Genomic DNA, 17,092 nt, shown 5'->3' on the forward strand with positions numbered 1-17,092 from the left:
AGTGCCTCAGAGTACTGACTTTGTTTGTTTGCTTGTTTCCCCAAAATCTCAATATTTTAAGTACAAGTGAATACTTTAAATCAAATAAACCTGTTTTGTGAACTAGCAAGATACTTGAACTATATCACACATTATTCATGTATTTTTGTGTGAGTGCAATAAAAATTTTACAAGCTGTAATCTTGTTCTTTTAATAGAGAGAAAACTATGCAGAATATGTTGCTTAGAGTATTAGATAAGCTACAGTGTGTTAATCAAATATTTTCATGATATGAGGGCAGTTGAGAAAACAGTACAATTTTTGCTAATGGCACTGGTAAGTAAACGGATCTATCATTACATTGTCATGAAAAGTGACATTGAGCAGAAACACCCTGCCAATCCCTAGAAGATAAGTATTTAATGTAATTAGACAGACACTGTCTCCTTTGTTGAACGTAGCATTAATCACCCAGAGAAGTCCAACTTTATATGAAATGGCTTTTTCTGATATGTCTTTGTATTAGAAAGCTTCTTCCATGGTTTTGTCATGATGATATATTTGAAGAAATGACTGCTATAGCTATACGGTTTTCCTCATGACATATCTTGCTGTTCTGTGTTCCATAATATTCTTTTTTTTTATTTAGCAATGTTACATTATATAGCCGTGACTTGTTTCTAAGTCTAGAAACCTACACGCATTTGGAGCTGGACCTCTTTGAAACAGTTAATGCATTCAACTTAGGAAATAGAAAAGAAACACAAATAGCTGCCATTATGTTCTTCAGTTCTTCCTATGTGGTGTTAGCACAGGTTCATTGTTATGGCATAAGCGAAATGTTTCTTGCCTCAAATGCTAGTTCATAATATCACACAAAAAAAGAACTTCTTTCTGTGAAAATCTCATTGTTAAATTGATGAAAAATGTTGCCCCCTTCCAGAATTCACTGGCACTACATTTTTTTAAATTTTTTTTTTCTCCTCTGTTACTTGTAATTTGTACTGTGAAATGCTGTCTGGTTATCAACTGGTATCCACTTGAATTGGTGCACAGCTGTGTCTTCCCACCTTCTCAGTGGTGCAGAGGGCTTTGAAGGGAAAGAATAGGGTTTAGTCAGAGATGACAGCAGACTTCACCGACTAACAGGTGGAGGTCAAGTCGGTTTATTTGTTGGGATGAACAGAGTGCAGAGATGAAAAATCTTTGCCATAATAAGGTTTAGGAAGACAATGCTGAGTAGTCTAAGCTTTGATTCCAGCTGACAGATCCTTTTCTAGTGTTCATTACTTGATTTCACAGTTCAGGCAATTTTAAGAGGCTTAAAATTATATTTCTGCTCTCCTCTATAAAACTTTTCGATCACTTTCTAATTTTTGCTTTAAGTAAAGTTATAGGGACTCCCTAATATATCACTCCTGCCTTTAGACTCTTACAAAGTCAATACGCCATCAAAAATGTAAGGATAAGCTTTTTTTTTTAGACCCCCTACTTTTACTGATTCTCTTTATAAATGAAATAAAAATTTCACACGTAGGCACCGATTCGATTAGAAAGTTAAAACTTCCAAAAACTCCTCTGAAAAGTGGATAGTGAAAATAAGCATGATGCTTAAGAATTCACTGTTCCTGTCTGGGCACAGGGGATTTTTATGTTCCTGGTAGCAGCATTAATGATGCTACAACACCCCAGCGTGCTAAGTTTCAATCACCAAGTGCCGGTGAGCCATGCTCCATCCTGAAAGGGAGTCACAGCAAGACCCCGGATAATCAGAGCAGAACGTCCTGACATTGTGTGGCAGTGCTGGGACTGCGATGACCTGTTGGCATCGTTGCATATCAATGCAGCATCACAAAGGGATTTCAGAGGGCTGAGCAGCGAGTGTGCGAGTCTCTCCTAGGTTAGCCTCCTGCCCTTCCCCTGTGCCAGTCCCTGGGAGGGGAAGGTAGGCGTTTCTCCTTTCCCACCCTTTTTCTTCCACCACCACCACCTGCTTCCTACCTGCTGGAGTGGGCAGAATAGGAGTATCTTTAGCCTTTTGCTAAAATCTTCCCCCTCAGACTTTCTATTACTTCTGCATTCATTCTTTGCAGGAAGAGGAAACTCACTGGTCAAACCCTTGGACACCAGAATAGTTGCATGCAGTTTCCCAGGGAGCCAGATAGCTCTAAAGCTTCCCAGTGAGTGACAGTTTCTCTCTTCTATTCTTCTGAAACATGTGTTTTACACATATACTGAAAAATGTTAATATCAATTTACAGCCAAATTCTTGCTTTTTAAAAAAAAAAAAACAAAATCAAATCTCCCAAAGTATATACACTTAGAGCACCTCAGCACACATGTCACTTTTTTACGTAGGAAAAAGTGTTGGATGCTCTTATACACATAACATCATTGGGCTTGAAAGCTGTTAGCTCATTCAGAGTTAGTGGCAAGAACACTGGACTTGCCAGCTCCAAACTGTGAAACCTTTTTTGTGTGACTAGTAGAAATCTCACGGGGGTAGAAATCCAAAAAAAAAAAAAAAAAAAAAGTGGGAGGAGGGGGGTGTAAATCTGTGCATTTGGATTCGAGTATCTTCAATACTGTGATACCAACTTTGTCCTAGAAGTCCTTGAATCACAAATCATTGGAGGCTGGGAGAGTATTTTGGAGAATTATCACTGTATGCTTTCCCCGGTCTTTTACTCTTTTCTAGGCATCCATCAGTTACCACTGTCAGAGAGAGGATACTGGGCTAGGTGGATCCCTGTAATCTGATTTGGCATGGCTATTTTTCTGTGTTCCTAAGCTCATGAGATCAAGTTATGTAGGATTATTTCATAATGCCAGAGCAGCAGTTTCTGAGGTTCGACAAAGCTATCTAGCAAAGTGTCTAATAAAAGAAAAATCCTGTCCCATACTGTAGCTTTCTTGGTCCAGTGAAGCAGCATCCTCACGCATACAAATCTTGTAAAGTTACTTCTGATAGCTCCCTCTCTCCCTTCATTTTTGTAAGCTGAAGTGCCATTTTCCGTTTTACAGCTTAATTGAACCTAAATGCACCCATTTTCTGCAATGTGGTATTTTGGTAATTTTACTATTTGCTCGTAAGTTTTCCCTTAAGCAAAGTGAAAGCTTCCCCTTTATCACTTCACTGGGCCAAGATTTCACACAGTATCCTGCTTGCTACAAAATATGATAGTGTTCTCTCTCACCTTGTTTCTTTTTTCTTCTTTTACTTTCTTTTATAAAATTAGGATATCTAAGAAACCCCGAACACCGCGGAGCACTACATGGTGGGTGTGCTTATTCAAACAATGCCAATGCTCTTGTTCTCGGTGCATAGACATTTTGTGTTCGGTTGGGGGGATGTACCAGGTGTCCCTCTCGTGTGGGTTCTCCAGTGTCTAGTAAGGAGAGAGATCGTGCCAAGCATTTTGCCAGAGTGACAGCACTTACATGTTACCTCTGCCCTTCCCACGCCTGTTTCCATGAAACTTGCAGGGACTTTTTCCCTGCGAGCCCTCTGCCTCTCTGTCAGATGTGTTTTAAATTGCTCGGTAGACAAGAGAGGTGTTGGGCAGATCACGCAAGCGGACCTGCAGGCAGCACAGTCATACACCGCTCCTCTGGAAACCGTGCCAAAGCCAAACTGCTGTGCTCTGCCTTCTCTGCATTGGGAACGGTTTATTTTTTTTTTTCCTAGGGGGATTCTTTATTCCTCCCAGACTCCTAAAGCCATTGGGAATGCAAAAAAATGAGGCTAATTTCACCTATCTGATATCACCTGCCTGAGAGCCGATCTGGTGGAGAGCGGTTTAAGTCTCTGCTGCCTGGGAGCTGCCAAGCCTTCCCCAGGAGCTGGCGGTGGCAGGTCCGCGGTGGCAGGTCCGCGGTGCCATTCCACCGGCGCTCCACTGGCAATGGACACTTTCCAGTAAAAGAGCACAGCAGCTGTGGGTCAGCTACAAATTATTTTTTGTGTTATGGAGAAATGAGATGACTGTTCAGTCCTGTGACTGTCAAACCTAGTCAGTCATATGGTAAAAATACCAAGAACCACTGGATAGCAATACATAACAGCTCCATGAGTACACTCTTGACCTGTCAAATTATAAATCCATTTCAGTTTGGTACGATGCACATGAATTCAGTTTGCAACTCTTTCTTTCTTTGGAATAATGTATAAACTCTTCACCTCAAATTGTGCAGAAATCAGGTGACTTTACAGTACATGGTAAATTACCTGAGCTATTTTCAATCCTGACCACAGCTCTTTTATTAATTAAAACATATGTTCAATGGCAGTATATACTGATTAAGTCTTCAAAACCAAAATTAACACCAAAGTTAGTCTTGTCATTACAAAAGTCATTTAACAACATTACCATGCAGTAACTGAGGTCACAGGTCGAAAAAATCTGCATATTTACCCATCTCCATCTCATGCCTTTGGCATTTAGCAGCCATCATTGTTACATATAGCCTGGATAGCCAATGGTCTTTTGATGACATGCAAATAATGACCAAATGATTTTTGAGAAAATAATAATAATAATAAAAAAAAAAACCAGAAAAGTTGACTCCATCCTCTTCAGTTACTAAAATTCCCTTTAGTATCACTTGCAATTTAGCATCCATATGCATCTCAGGAAGATATAGTTGAAACATAAATCTATTCTGGGTCTTTTACTTGCAAAAATATCATACCTCAGCTATAATCATATGCAAAGACTTTTTAGAGGGCTTTGTAAATGCCATCCAAATTTATGATGGCATTTTTTGCCTTACAGCTATAGATGTTCCATCCCCAAAGCACCCACATAAAGGTATATTCTCCTATGGATGGCTGCAGTTTGTCCCTGCTGCTATATCTAATCTGCCAAGTATGCTGAAAAACTCTCAAATAGCATTTGAAATGAAACAAATGTAGTCATGAATTTTAAATGACGAGATGTGTAAAGACGTCATTAGAAAATTTTTTTTATTCTTATTACAATATGTATTTATACAATGCAAAATGATACTGGAACTAACATAAAATCAAAGGGAAAAATCAATAGCTATCTTGATGTTTATTATGCTTCTCATTAAAGTTTTTAAATATAAAAGTCATGAAATTATATTTTGAAGAAATTGGTAATATGTTGAGTACTAGGTTACTAGTTATTATTGAAAGAACTACTTGGCTGACAAAGCAGGAGTGAAGGCTAACGAGATCTAAAACAGTCTGGGTGATGCTGTAAATACAAACAGCTAAGGTAGTACACTCTATGGGAACATTGCACCAAACTATTCAAGGCAGATTTTAATGTGGTAGGGGTTTAAAATAATGGTGAATATCATAGCGCTCAGTTTTAAAATCGTGTAGGCAAGATTTTCCATCAGTATAAACTAATATTTGTCTTTGTAAATGGAGCAGTGCTAATTTACAAAGGAGAAGTTTCAACCTTCTTTTTCCTAAGTGACATCAGAATTTTGATTCTAACTTGAATTATCATTTTTGGCTAAAAATTGCTGAGGAGTCCAAAAGCATTTAAAACCTAAAACCATTGAATCCATTTAATGCGCCTTTGGCACCTCTCTCTCTCAGTCCTTTTTGAACATTCTGGTCCTCATTTTAATCAATCTCTTTTTATTAAGTTCTTTGGCTCATTGACTTGTACGTGCATTTGCTTTATTTTATTTGGAACATTTCTTTTGTAGTGTCTTGAAAAAGAGTTGTGACATTTCTCTTGGATAGCTTCTTAAGTATCTGGCAGTCACCTACGATACGATGTTGATGGGTACGGATAGATTAGCTCTGTTTTCCTGATGATCTGTCAGATGTCGAGTTCTGAGGAAACTGGTTGTGTGTGTTGGTGATGCATATGCAGCAGTTTGATAAGTGGATAGAGGGGGAGCTTTCATTTTTCCTTCTGTAAAATCACTGTTTATTAAGCCGGATTTAGTCTTGTGAAGCGAGGTGCTCACTGGCAGGTAGTTCATCAGTGATCATGGGAACTCAGAATGCGACCAAGGGAGCAAGTATCCATTCAGAACATAGAAACTAAAGAGCACTTCATTAGGATGAGCAAATTTCCATCTGCGTTGTATTTTGTGTATACTGGAGCAACTAATACAGTAAACCGATGGATGGCAGTTAGTGTGATCATATCTCAGCTGATGTCAAATAAAGTTTGCTGAGCACTAAGTAGAACAGACTTACTATGACAGTAGTAAAGCCATCAAAATTTCAAGAAGCTTGAAATTAAGAATTCCCCAGAGAAGAAAAAAAAAAAGCAGCTGATGAGCATTTCTGTTGATACTGACTTCAGTGAAATTGCTGGAATAATTTGCCCAGAAGGATGAAAATTCCTTGAAAAATTCTTCCCATATACCAGTTTTTTCTTCAACAGCCAACTTGTTTTTTCTGCATCATCTATTTGTTCTGCATGTTGTTGAGTTCATGGTCCACCTGGTAATATCTGAGCTTCTGTGATTCCTTTTCCTAGTGCCCCTTGAGAATGAAGATCCAAACCATATTTCATTCATAGCTTTTGTTAAGAAATCATCAAGAGTCTAGTGGCAGAGAGCTACTGGGAATATTGGGGTAATTATCCAAAAGTCATCTTTGGAGATGAATATTAGCTGGTCTACCAATGTGGCTAACTTGAGATGGAGTTATTGTTTAAAATGTGTGCAGTCAGAATAATGCTAGGAATTAATGAAGTAGAATGGATATACGGATACAGGTACAGCTATAGATTTGGAGACAAGGGGGATCGTTCTCCTCTTACACTGCTGTGACTCCACTCCATCAAAGTTAATCCTAATTTCAGTACTTCTGTTAGTAATATGAAAAATAGGTTCTGAGATATTTGTTTGTTCTGGGAAGGATTTGTGCATTCAATTCTCACGCATCATTTTCTGGTCCATTTAATTATATATCAGCCTCATACATGACAATTTGAAGATCTTTAGCTGTACTCAAGGAAGACTCTTATGTGGTGCGTTTCTAGTACTGGCAAACATAAGGAGGTAGAGGAATTAAAACCATCACAATGCTCCAGTCCCCCTTAGAAGATGAGGAACATGAAGTATTCCTGTGCATTCACTGATTAAACTTGGGCTGGAGGTTTGCGAAGTGCAGAGTTTTGGAAAGTCTTACTGCGGGACTTCAACATCCGTGCAATGGCTCCAGTAACCAGAGTCTCTCAAGGACAAGGATCCCATTTACGCTTGCATTATGCATTGAGCAGAAGGGTGTGATGCATGATGTGGAATGAACAAAATAACTTGTGTGTTTAGGGAAATGCCAAATTAATGAAAATTCAGAAAGCTCTAATGTTGAAAAGGCACACAAATTCCTTGATAGAAATATAATGCTGCTAACAGTTTCAAGATTATTGTTGTCTGAATTTTCTGCTTATTGTGTACTGCAATTAAAATTCTTTTCAGCTGAAAAACCAATGTCAAATTAATATTTCCTTTTGGAAAAAAATACGAAAGTACACATCTTGTTCCATTTAGCACCATCATGGTCTTTGATCTGGTTCCCTCTGTCCAGTGAAAAAAATGGATTCACGTTAATGGAAGCAGGCTAAGACCATGTATGTTTGGCATACATACACAATCACATGGACACAAGTACAGTAAGTTAAAGTAACACACCCACTCAGACTTCCATCTGTGTTTTATGCCACGAATCCCTTTATTTTCTTTTTTATTTAGCAATTAACTTCTCCATTTATTCTGTAGTTAAAAGCTGCCATAAGATGAAAATAGTCTAAGTTTTCTTCTCTTGCACTCTAAATAACAGTCAGAGGAGACTCAGACCTGAATTATGAAATCCGTCTTTCCTAAAAGTGCCAGGTGTGACTGTGATTTGGACAACAGTCCTGTACACAGAATAGTAAGAAACACTTTTAAACCCCACCTGGGTTACCCAGCCGTTGTGTTCTGGCTGTTCTTGTTTATTCCTTGCTCGGAGCAGATGGATAGAAAGAGGCAGGGAATGGGGCGGATCCTTGGCTCCATTCCCTACTCACCGGCCAGCGCAGCTGAGACGGGTTGGGGGATATTGTAACTGCACCAGAGAGGAGACAGAGGAGAGTCAGGACCCGGAGGTGTCCTTAGGAGTTGGCACTACCCCTTCCTTGGGGCCATGGGATGTGCTGAAATCTGGTCTTCAGTGCAGCCGTCCCCAATATTCATCAGCTCTTGGGAGCAATGCTGAGGAAAGCCATGCAAGGCAGCAGCATCCTCCCTGGGCTCTGCCCGGGGTAGCTTCACTTTTAACTTTTTAATTTCCTGCATCCCTGAGCAACGCAGGAGGGGAAGCTGCGGACTGGGGACCGCTAAATGTGTTGAAACTCATTAGGTATGAAACAGGAGACCTTTAAAACTAGCCGAGAGTCTCAAACATGGGTGCCAAAAATTAAACACCTCGTTCCATATTTAGTCATTTATCTTAGTTCTTGCCTCATGGTTGTTAATATACACCATGCCATCTCATAGGTGGCCTGATTTTCATAGGCACCGGGCACCCACAATGCTAACTCAAGTGTTGAGACTGCTTACCTAAGAGTGAGACTTGTAGTATCAGATTTACATTTTTCTGGGTGATTAAACCTGAGTTCCCTCGCTCTCGCTCTCAGCTCCTGAAAGGAGCTTCAATAGAATGACCAGCATTGTAACATATGGCTTAGCAAGGGGGGAAAAAAAGAAAATGAGTATTAGAAATGGATGGACTAAAGAATACGCAGGATATATCAGGCACGTTAACCAAACATATGGTGCTAAATGAGATATTTTTTTTAAATTGCAAAAAAATTGACATTCCTGGCAGTCTCAAGGATAATGTGACATGGCTGTGATAAATTTAGAAGAATGGGACATATTTTGGCTTGTTCTTGGAAACCTTTTTCTTGCATGCCGACTGTATTTCTTCTTTTATTAACCCATTCAAAGAATGTTTGAATTTTGCTGCTAGAGCACCATGCTAGCGCAACATAAAATGTGAATGATGCTAATTGCTTTGCACTGCCTAACTTTCTGTCATACCCTCCCCTCTTAAAGGACAAAACATGCTTTGGAAATGAGCTGGCAAGCTCATCTTATTCTCTCTCTTGGTCAATATTAAGTGATGTAATTAAGCTCCTGTTTGCATATTCTTCTGAACTAGGAAGCAGCCATTATTTTTTTTTTCTTGAGATCTGATGGATATGATCACTCAAAATAAAATGTGTCATTACAATCCTCAAACAAAATAAAAACATGGTAGAGTTGGACTGTTCCAAACCAATACATTTCAGAATACCCTGAAATAAATAAAAAAACAAAGTAGTGATAATAATGGCAACTAGAATGATGACAGCAAACAAATATAAAAGTAGGAACCAATTATAAGTGCTTCAATTTGTCTTTCTACTCTATTTTACAACACAGTGCTACATCAAAATCTCTATTTTCACATGAAAGCAGCTGCCTCGACCTTATAAAATCCACCCCCGTATGAGCGTGACACTGCTCAGCATTGCCACAGCACAAGGTCATCCATCACCTTTGTTGTAGCTCCTCAAGTTCCGATGTTTGGGTCCAATCACATGAACTTGCTACAGCTTTAAACCATATTCCACTCTTCTCTCTGCCCCTTGCCCCTACCACAGTTTAGATGAGTCAAGCAGGTTTTTTAGCACAGGGGTAAAAGAACAACTTCTTTGCTTTCTCAGAAGCTTTATCTTTCCCGTAACCCTGAAGAGGGTATTGGGAAAGCAGAGAGTTCAAGAGCCAGCTGAGCCATACGGTGCATAGACTTAGAGATCTGACTCCTTCCACGACCTTGGTTGCTTGCCCATGGCACCCCTGGACCCTCCTGGACCTCTGCTCAAGGGCTGTGCAGGCATCAGCTGCGTGCAGGACCTTCTGCCTCCACACGAGAGCAAGTGCCGCACGACCTTGCAGCTAGAGCAGCTCACAAGCAGGCGTGTTTTACTGCGATAATCCCTGTGCGTAAATCATCACTTGTTCCGTCCATGATATTTTGCACTTAGAGGGCTGGAAACCTGCCCTGGGGGCAAACCTAGTCCCTTCCACAGCCCAGCACAGAGGAGATGTACCCACGGCCTTGCTGCCAGAGCGTAGTTCTTCTACCCCTTCCAAAGTACAAATACTGCCACCGGCCCTTGACTTCGTGTTGAGGGCTGGGGCTGACACTCATTTGGTGTTTCCGTCCCCAGTTGCTCTGCCACAAGGAAATCTGGGTCAACAGCACTGTTACGTCTTTTGAGTATCCTTATCCTGAATATGGACACTCAAACACAAAGCATTGACTAAGTTACATCCCATTTGAGCAGAAATTTAGTAGGCTGCATTGGAATATTTCATTGACATACCTTAGTTCAGTCTCCTTTTCTGTGTTACCCCCAAACTGAACCAGCCTTTTTTGCTTTTGTCCCTACTCCAAAATCCTTAAGACTGATATGAAAAAAAAAACCAAACCAACCCATTATTTTTCTTGCACAATAGTCTGTCAGTTCTAAACTTTTATTTTTAAAAGATTAAATATGTAACCTTTCTTGCTATGAGGAAAAAGCCACCACAACAGCAAACCCTTATAGCAAACAGTTTCAAGACAGAAATTTGCAAGTACAACACTGGAACTTTAACCACTCCCTTACTTTATTTAACTTTCTGAAATATAAACTGCAAAACCTCGCTGAAGCCATTAAGACCCCAGCAGTGCAGCATATAAAGTAAAAGAAGGCTCCTGCATGTTGCAATCAACATCCCAGGGACTATAAAACTAGTGTTATTAAATATAAAGTTAATAATATTGTCCAGAGATAATATTGTCCAGGCCTCTCTCTTTTTAACAATTAAATTCTATAAAATACAGAGTTGGAAACAAGGTTGAATGACTTTGCTAGTGGAAGTTCAACTTCCACATTATCTGATATTTTGCTTTTGCACCTGAAACTTCAACTATTCCACACCTTTGTTTTGCTACATCCCTACGGATATGCAAAATGTCTGATGTACTGTATATACTGGAAGTTATGTGTTTTCAGAGTACGAGCAGATGATCAGAATACCTGTATGCTTCTACAGCTATAAAAGTACAGAGAATAATAGAGACACACATACATATTCTTCATCTAAATGCTGTAATATTCTTTTATCCAAGCATAAATCATATGCAGAAGAGGCTCTGATTTTAAGAGCCTATTGCAATATATTAATTCCACTGATTTCTTTGGTGCCATGGGCTTGATATGATATCAACAGGAGTTACTCTTACGGAGTACAACAAACTGGTCATGTTAGCATTACAGCATTTCTGCCTGTCCACGGGAGAGGTTTCACCCAATGGCAACTTAACTCTGATTTTCATTGGAAGCCTTTGATATAGTTCAAGGGCATAATAACAACTCTGAAATAATTCCAGTGTGGCTTCTAATATCAAGACACAAATACCATTCACCCTTTAAAAAAATTTGAAAGCAAAAGGGAACCACATAAATATATTACTTTCCAATACCTTTGAAGTCAAGAGAGTAAGGAAAGGCAGAGTTTGAACTCAGAAAACTTCATTCTCTAGTTGTGCCTTGAGTCGTGCAGCACATTTAAAAGATCCATTTGCAATAATCTACTAAAACAGTGAGTGAAAGACAGAACTCATAAAAAGCCTGTAAAAATCCAAATGCTCCAGCTATTACAGATTTCTAAAAATAAAGCAGAGTAGGTTTCGGTAGCAATAATAAGCTGCATTTTATCCATATTTCAGATTTAAAAGAAAAACATGGCTGCCTCTTAGTACTCATTGCTCAGAGCAAACCAAAAAAGACCACAAATAAAAGTGAGCTTTCAGCTTGCTGTTGTGTTCAGTTTCATTTGTCCTTTAAGTTTATCTAGCTGCTTCTGCACCCACTTTCACAATGCATAGGCTGTCGTTCCATGACCTAGCATTATTAAATTGCACTTATCAATCATTCTTGCCAGGAATGCCATCGCCAACTACATTAAAGAAGTCAGAGAAGTCTGGTTTCAGCAGTCCCTCGCCTTCGCAGACCTCCTCCCTTGGAACGGCTTTCACACAGCACCATCGACCTGTCATTACAGGACCCAGAGGTGAGGCTTAACCCAAGAGCCCCCAGGCAGCTTAAACGTTAGCCACGGCACCCAGTGTCCATCCCAGCACCTTTCCACAGAAAGCCATCGCCACGTGTGACCCACCCAGTGAGAGGCTGTGCTTCAGAAGCTTCATAACCCGGAGGTTTTAGTTGTCAAGACCTGCATTGGTTTGGTTTTGCTAGGCTGGGCTGATTGGTAAAACTCCTGATGACCCTTCAACAGTGCCTAAGGTGGAAACGCTGGTTTCAGGGGGTTTGGGGTTTTTATTTGAAGAGGGTGGGGAAAGGGACAGAATGTGTTACAGGGAGTGTCTTCTGCTTGTGTCCATTCATAGCACAGATGCAGTCTAACTGCTTGAGGTAGGGACCCATCGCTCACTTCTGAACCACGCCTGTCTTCCAGCACTGTGCCTTTGTTTCTGCCAGGCATTTGGTGCTCGTGTTGTTGGTATCGGTGTGCTGAAGAACCGCCTTGTTAGGGGACTCCTTTAAAGTTGGTTCCTGCAATGCTTTGGCTGGTTTTCTTCACAGTACTCTTCTGGCTGCCTTTCCAAGTAAAAGAGATGTCCTCTGGGTCTAGATGTGCTTATACATTTTTGTTAGAAAGATGCATTTGCATTTAGCCTAGAAAACTAAACGTGATACTCAGCTCACATTTGAAAAGGAACTCACTTGGGCATAGTAATATACACAAATGAATGAATCTTCTTACAAACCTCTTTGGAAGATACAAAAATAGGAATGAATGGTTGTGACATGCTTCTTTCTGCTATGAAATTTTGTCTCATTTAGAGAAGATTATTAAGGAATTGGTCGAATGGTGAAGCATAAAAAGACATATTAGCAATTCATACTAGAAATTATTTTGAAGTGTCTCTTTTGCATTAGTGTGGTTTTACTGAGGGCAGCATAAACCAGGAGGAGCCTCTTTGTCTGCACAGTGCAGGGGATGCGAAGTAGTGGAATTGCACCAAGTTGAAGCAAGGTCAGAATTGCAACTTCACGGGTTTTTGTGCTTTGTTAAATCTACTTATTGTGGTTTGATTTGTTGTGGTTAATCCCATAAAAATTATTTATTACCCTTAGACACACACCTAGATCCTGAGAAGATATTTAAGCATCTAAGTTCTATACAGATTTCCCTTGAAATTTGGATCTCAGCTATCTGGCAAATATATCTTCTTTTAAAAGCTTTGATAATTGGTGATATAAGTATGAATAATATGAATGTTCCATTAACATTATATTCAGTGCACATCAGCCGACTCTGAATTCCTATCTTTTAGAAGTTCAGCCTTTTAGATTTGACTTGTTGATTGATAGGCCTGTAGTTAATAGGCCTTTCTGTATTTAGCTGTGTTTTACCTCCCACTTCTTTTTTAAGATCTTCAAATGCCTTTCTCTGCCCCTGTTTAGACACTCTGTATTTTGGATTTTTGTGTGGTTGAGAGAGGAAATGTATCACTGGTGAGGTCTTGTTTAAATCTCATCTACAGTCTGTTTTTGCAAGACTTTTGCTGCGCACTAGGGGATATCCATTGGCTATGCGAGAAGAACAAAGAGAGCCAGAATTTGAAAGAGCAAATACAATGATTACAGTCCACAAATTTTTTTTGTTTGTTTGGAAGGAGATGTCTTTACTAACTCCATAAAGAAGTAACACGGTTTTGAATCATCGTAGTTCCTAACAGGTTAAGCAAAAACTGTTCTTCTGCAACATCATTTAGAAGCATCATCTGGTTTATGCTTGTTCACAAACAAAGTCTTTACAGACTTTCAGGAAAAATCCCTCTGAATCCGTCCATGGATTCTTTGTCATCATCCTGGAAAAATCTTGTTCCAGACTTCGTTTTTTGTTCTTTTTGGACATTCCTCTTCAGTATTCTTCTTCCACAGCACATTGGCTGTGTTTATTTCTCTTCTACAACAATCATTCTGTTAGTAAAGGGTAATATACTGAGATGGATTATTTTCTGCAAATCCAGCTTTGTTCTTTATCCCATGCCCTCCGGTGTACTCTAGGACAGTAAGCAGAAGAGAGAAGCTTTTCAGGTATCAAAAGGGGCAATGTAAAGAGTATAATGCAATCATATAAGAGGATATAATCTTTGAGCAATTCATATCCACCATTAGTTACTGGAAGTCGCACCTCTCTGCAGAAATGATAGGTGTAATATAGTACACACATGTTGCATTCTGTTTGGATACATATGCATTATGTAAATGGTCAGTGGCAGGTCATTCTGAGTGGTTCTCAGAAAAGTAAAAGCAGGATTTAATCTTCAGTCTGCAGAGGTACTTCAGAGAAAGGAAAGTCATGAGTAAGTAGGTCACCATCAGAGTAAGCTCCTCAGCCAACTGAACGATTACAAGAAGGTTCAATCTCCTTCTGATGTTCATATGTGCAAGTTTATCACTTGGATGTGTGTATGAGATGCATTTGTAAAGCATGATCAAAATAGACAGCAGAGAAGAAGCTGTAGACTATTCATGGCAGGTGTTGTCATTGACAACCAGTGATTTATAACTTCTCAGGAATATTCCCGAATCTTTCACATGCTTCCAAACATTCCTTAGAACACAGTGCACATCTTATGCTGGGGTATCCCAGGATGCTGAGCGCCCTTCCCAGCGATCCCCACAATGAGTTGTTTTGGAAACAAGACTTGCTTGGAGAAGATGCTTGAGAGGATTTCTTGGCTATAAGGTGCTCCATTCAACGAACCAGTTGGAAAACCTCTGTTCTCATGAAATTGTCTGTACTGCACTGTGTCGTGGAAGGCTGTGCACTAGTTTCCTAGCCGCGTTGGTGCTGCTGCCAGTACTCAACCCAGCTGGGCAGTAGCCAGCAGAGAGGATCTGAGCTGGCTGACCAAAGGACCAGATGTGCAGTGAGTGCTGGCGCATGGATGCCAATGCTTCAGTGACTCCTCAGTAGTTCCAACAGATGGTGGTAAGATCCAAGTTTCTTTGGTGATAAGCTAGCAAAGTGATTCATGGAGCCTCACTTGATGATGGCAGTTTTTTGGGCATGACTCTATGAATGCACCATATGTCTTCTCTGGACCAGTGTGGTTAGGATTCAGTGTCTGGCAGATGGTAAATTGATCACCTATAGGGTGGCTTTAGCATCACTATCAGCTTTAGAATTTATTTCAAAGCATTGAAAATTCAAGCAGTTAGATCTCTATCTCCTACGCAGCATACTTTTGTTACCTGCAAGTTAGATTATTTGGTGGTTAGTGTAGTTCACCACAGCACTCCAGTATTGCAAAGCCATCATGTATTGCTTGGCATCTTACAAAGTTTCCCAGACATTAACCCACTTGAACTCTTTACCAGACAGTGAAAGATTTAAATATTATGGGTGACAGCAGTATTTACATAAGCGGTTCTAGGTTTCCATGTATTGCTACTTACACTCTAGTGACTTTATATCTGGAGCTGGCTGAAACGTTAAATTGACCGCGATCTTGTAAGCCTAGGATATACGGCAGCCTGGGCTGTGGAGCATTCAAGCATTTCCACAGAATATGACAGCATAGATCCTGCAAGCCAAAAAGCAAGGAAGAAAAGGCAAGGAAAGGAAAAAAAAATATGAGATGGTGTGTTAGGAAGATAAATGAAGGACAAACACAATTACAAGAAACAAGAAATACAACACAAAGGGAAGAACCCAAGGAAGTGGGTGTGTGAGCAGAAAGAGAAGAAGGGATGAATGTCAACTAGTGGAGTGGTTCCCATTATATTAATTTCCTCCATAATAAGCATTGCCATTGAGATTTTTATCAGGGCAAGGCCCACCAGGGAAACTCTGCAGGATAGCACTCTCTGTTCTGCCAAAGTGGCAAAAACTTTATGTCACATAGCTGGGAAGACATCGTGTCCTTCTCTATCATTCTCCACAGGGTCACCAAACTATCAGTGCCTGTTAGCTGTCAGCCAGCTTCAGGCGAATCAAAGTGATAATTCCTGCTAACTTGCTTTAGAGCCACACGGTGTAAAAGGACATTTTGTAATATCCTGTTCCATACAACTATCCATGGCTGTTCCTTGAGTAACCTTCTACTTCCCTTTGACTTTTGACAAAACCAAAGTGGTGCAAGTTCATTCCGATACAGACACCTCAGATCAGGGGATGGAAATGTAAGACAGCCAAAAAGAGAGCGCTGCACCACAAGGCTGAGAAAGTTGAGGAGAAAAGATAAAGAGCATAATGCTGACCAACAGATGAGCATCGCTTTTGCGACAGCATGAAGGGACGCCCCAGTTTATGATGTCAGGATAGCTGACTGTGTAGGTGAAGATTTTGATTTTCTCCACTCACTTTGAAATAATATGATGCTGAAGGAAAAACCGTTTCCTAACAGATGGCCTCAAGGTCAGGGTTTAGTAATTACTAGATACCCTACCCAAACTGCCATCTACTCCCACATCCCAGGCAGGGGAGGGCAGAGAGGAAGGCTTGCGAACGGTTAAAGCTTCAGCTAAACAAAAGTCAGGAACCGTGTAATTAAAACTCTACCTTTGTTGTATTGTAAAGAGTTAGCCTGTGACATAGGAAATATTTAAAGGACCAGGCTGTTCAGCTAATTTGTGTGTGAGTGAACTGCTTAGACAGTCCTACCCTAAATTAACTGTAAGGCCACCCACTGAGATTGCCTCATAAAGGGCCATGATTGCTCAGCTTCGTTTTGTATAACCGTTCAATAATTACTAGATAAATGCATAACTAAAAGCTCTATTACACTAATAATTTGTACTGAGATAGATGTGTGGGACACCATGCTGGGTTAATTTGTCATCCCTGCAGCAAACTTCTAAAGAGGGCTCTTTTGCAGAGGAATTGTGTTAATATGTTGCTCCAGTGAGGACATGTTAGAGCAACAAGATGACTTGGTCGCTTAATCTCCTAAAGAGGCAAAATGCCTGGAGGGCATGTGCCAGAAAGAAGAATGAGGGGTGATTAACACAGTGGACCCAGATTTAAACTCATCCTGACAAAAGGAGCTGATCT

At 40.1% G+C, this 17,092-nt stretch overlaps 1 protein-coding gene across 21 annotated transcripts in view; it reads left to right on the top strand.

The window, feature by feature from the left end:
- Positions 1–17,092, top strand: part of NFIA (nuclear factor I A) — a 357,955-nt gene that overhangs the window by 292,886 nt on the left and 47,977 nt on the right. For 6 of the 21 annotated variants that reach the window (XM_054833067.1, XM_054833066.1, XM_054833068.1 and 3 more), the window contains 3 exons: positions 2,074–2,160; positions 3,220–3,258; positions 11,945–12,073. The exons of 5 other annotated variants lie outside the window; for them this stretch is intronic. In XM_054833067.1, coding sequence (XP_054689042.1) covers positions 2,074–2,160; positions 3,220–3,258; positions 11,945–12,073 — 255 coding nt within the window. The remainder of the gene's footprint in view (positions 1–2,073; positions 2,161–3,219; positions 3,259–11,944; positions 12,074–17,092) is intronic. 10 more of the 21 variants (XM_054833073.1, XM_054833078.1, XM_054833071.1 and 7 more) reach the window with 2 other exon arrangements.

This window comes from Grus americana, chromosome 8 (genome assembly GCF_028858705.1).
Source record: "Grus americana isolate bGruAme1 chromosome 8, bGruAme1.mat, whole genome shotgun sequence".
Classification (NCBI taxonomy): domain Eukaryota; kingdom Metazoa; phylum Chordata; class Aves; order Gruiformes; family Gruidae; genus Grus; species Grus americana.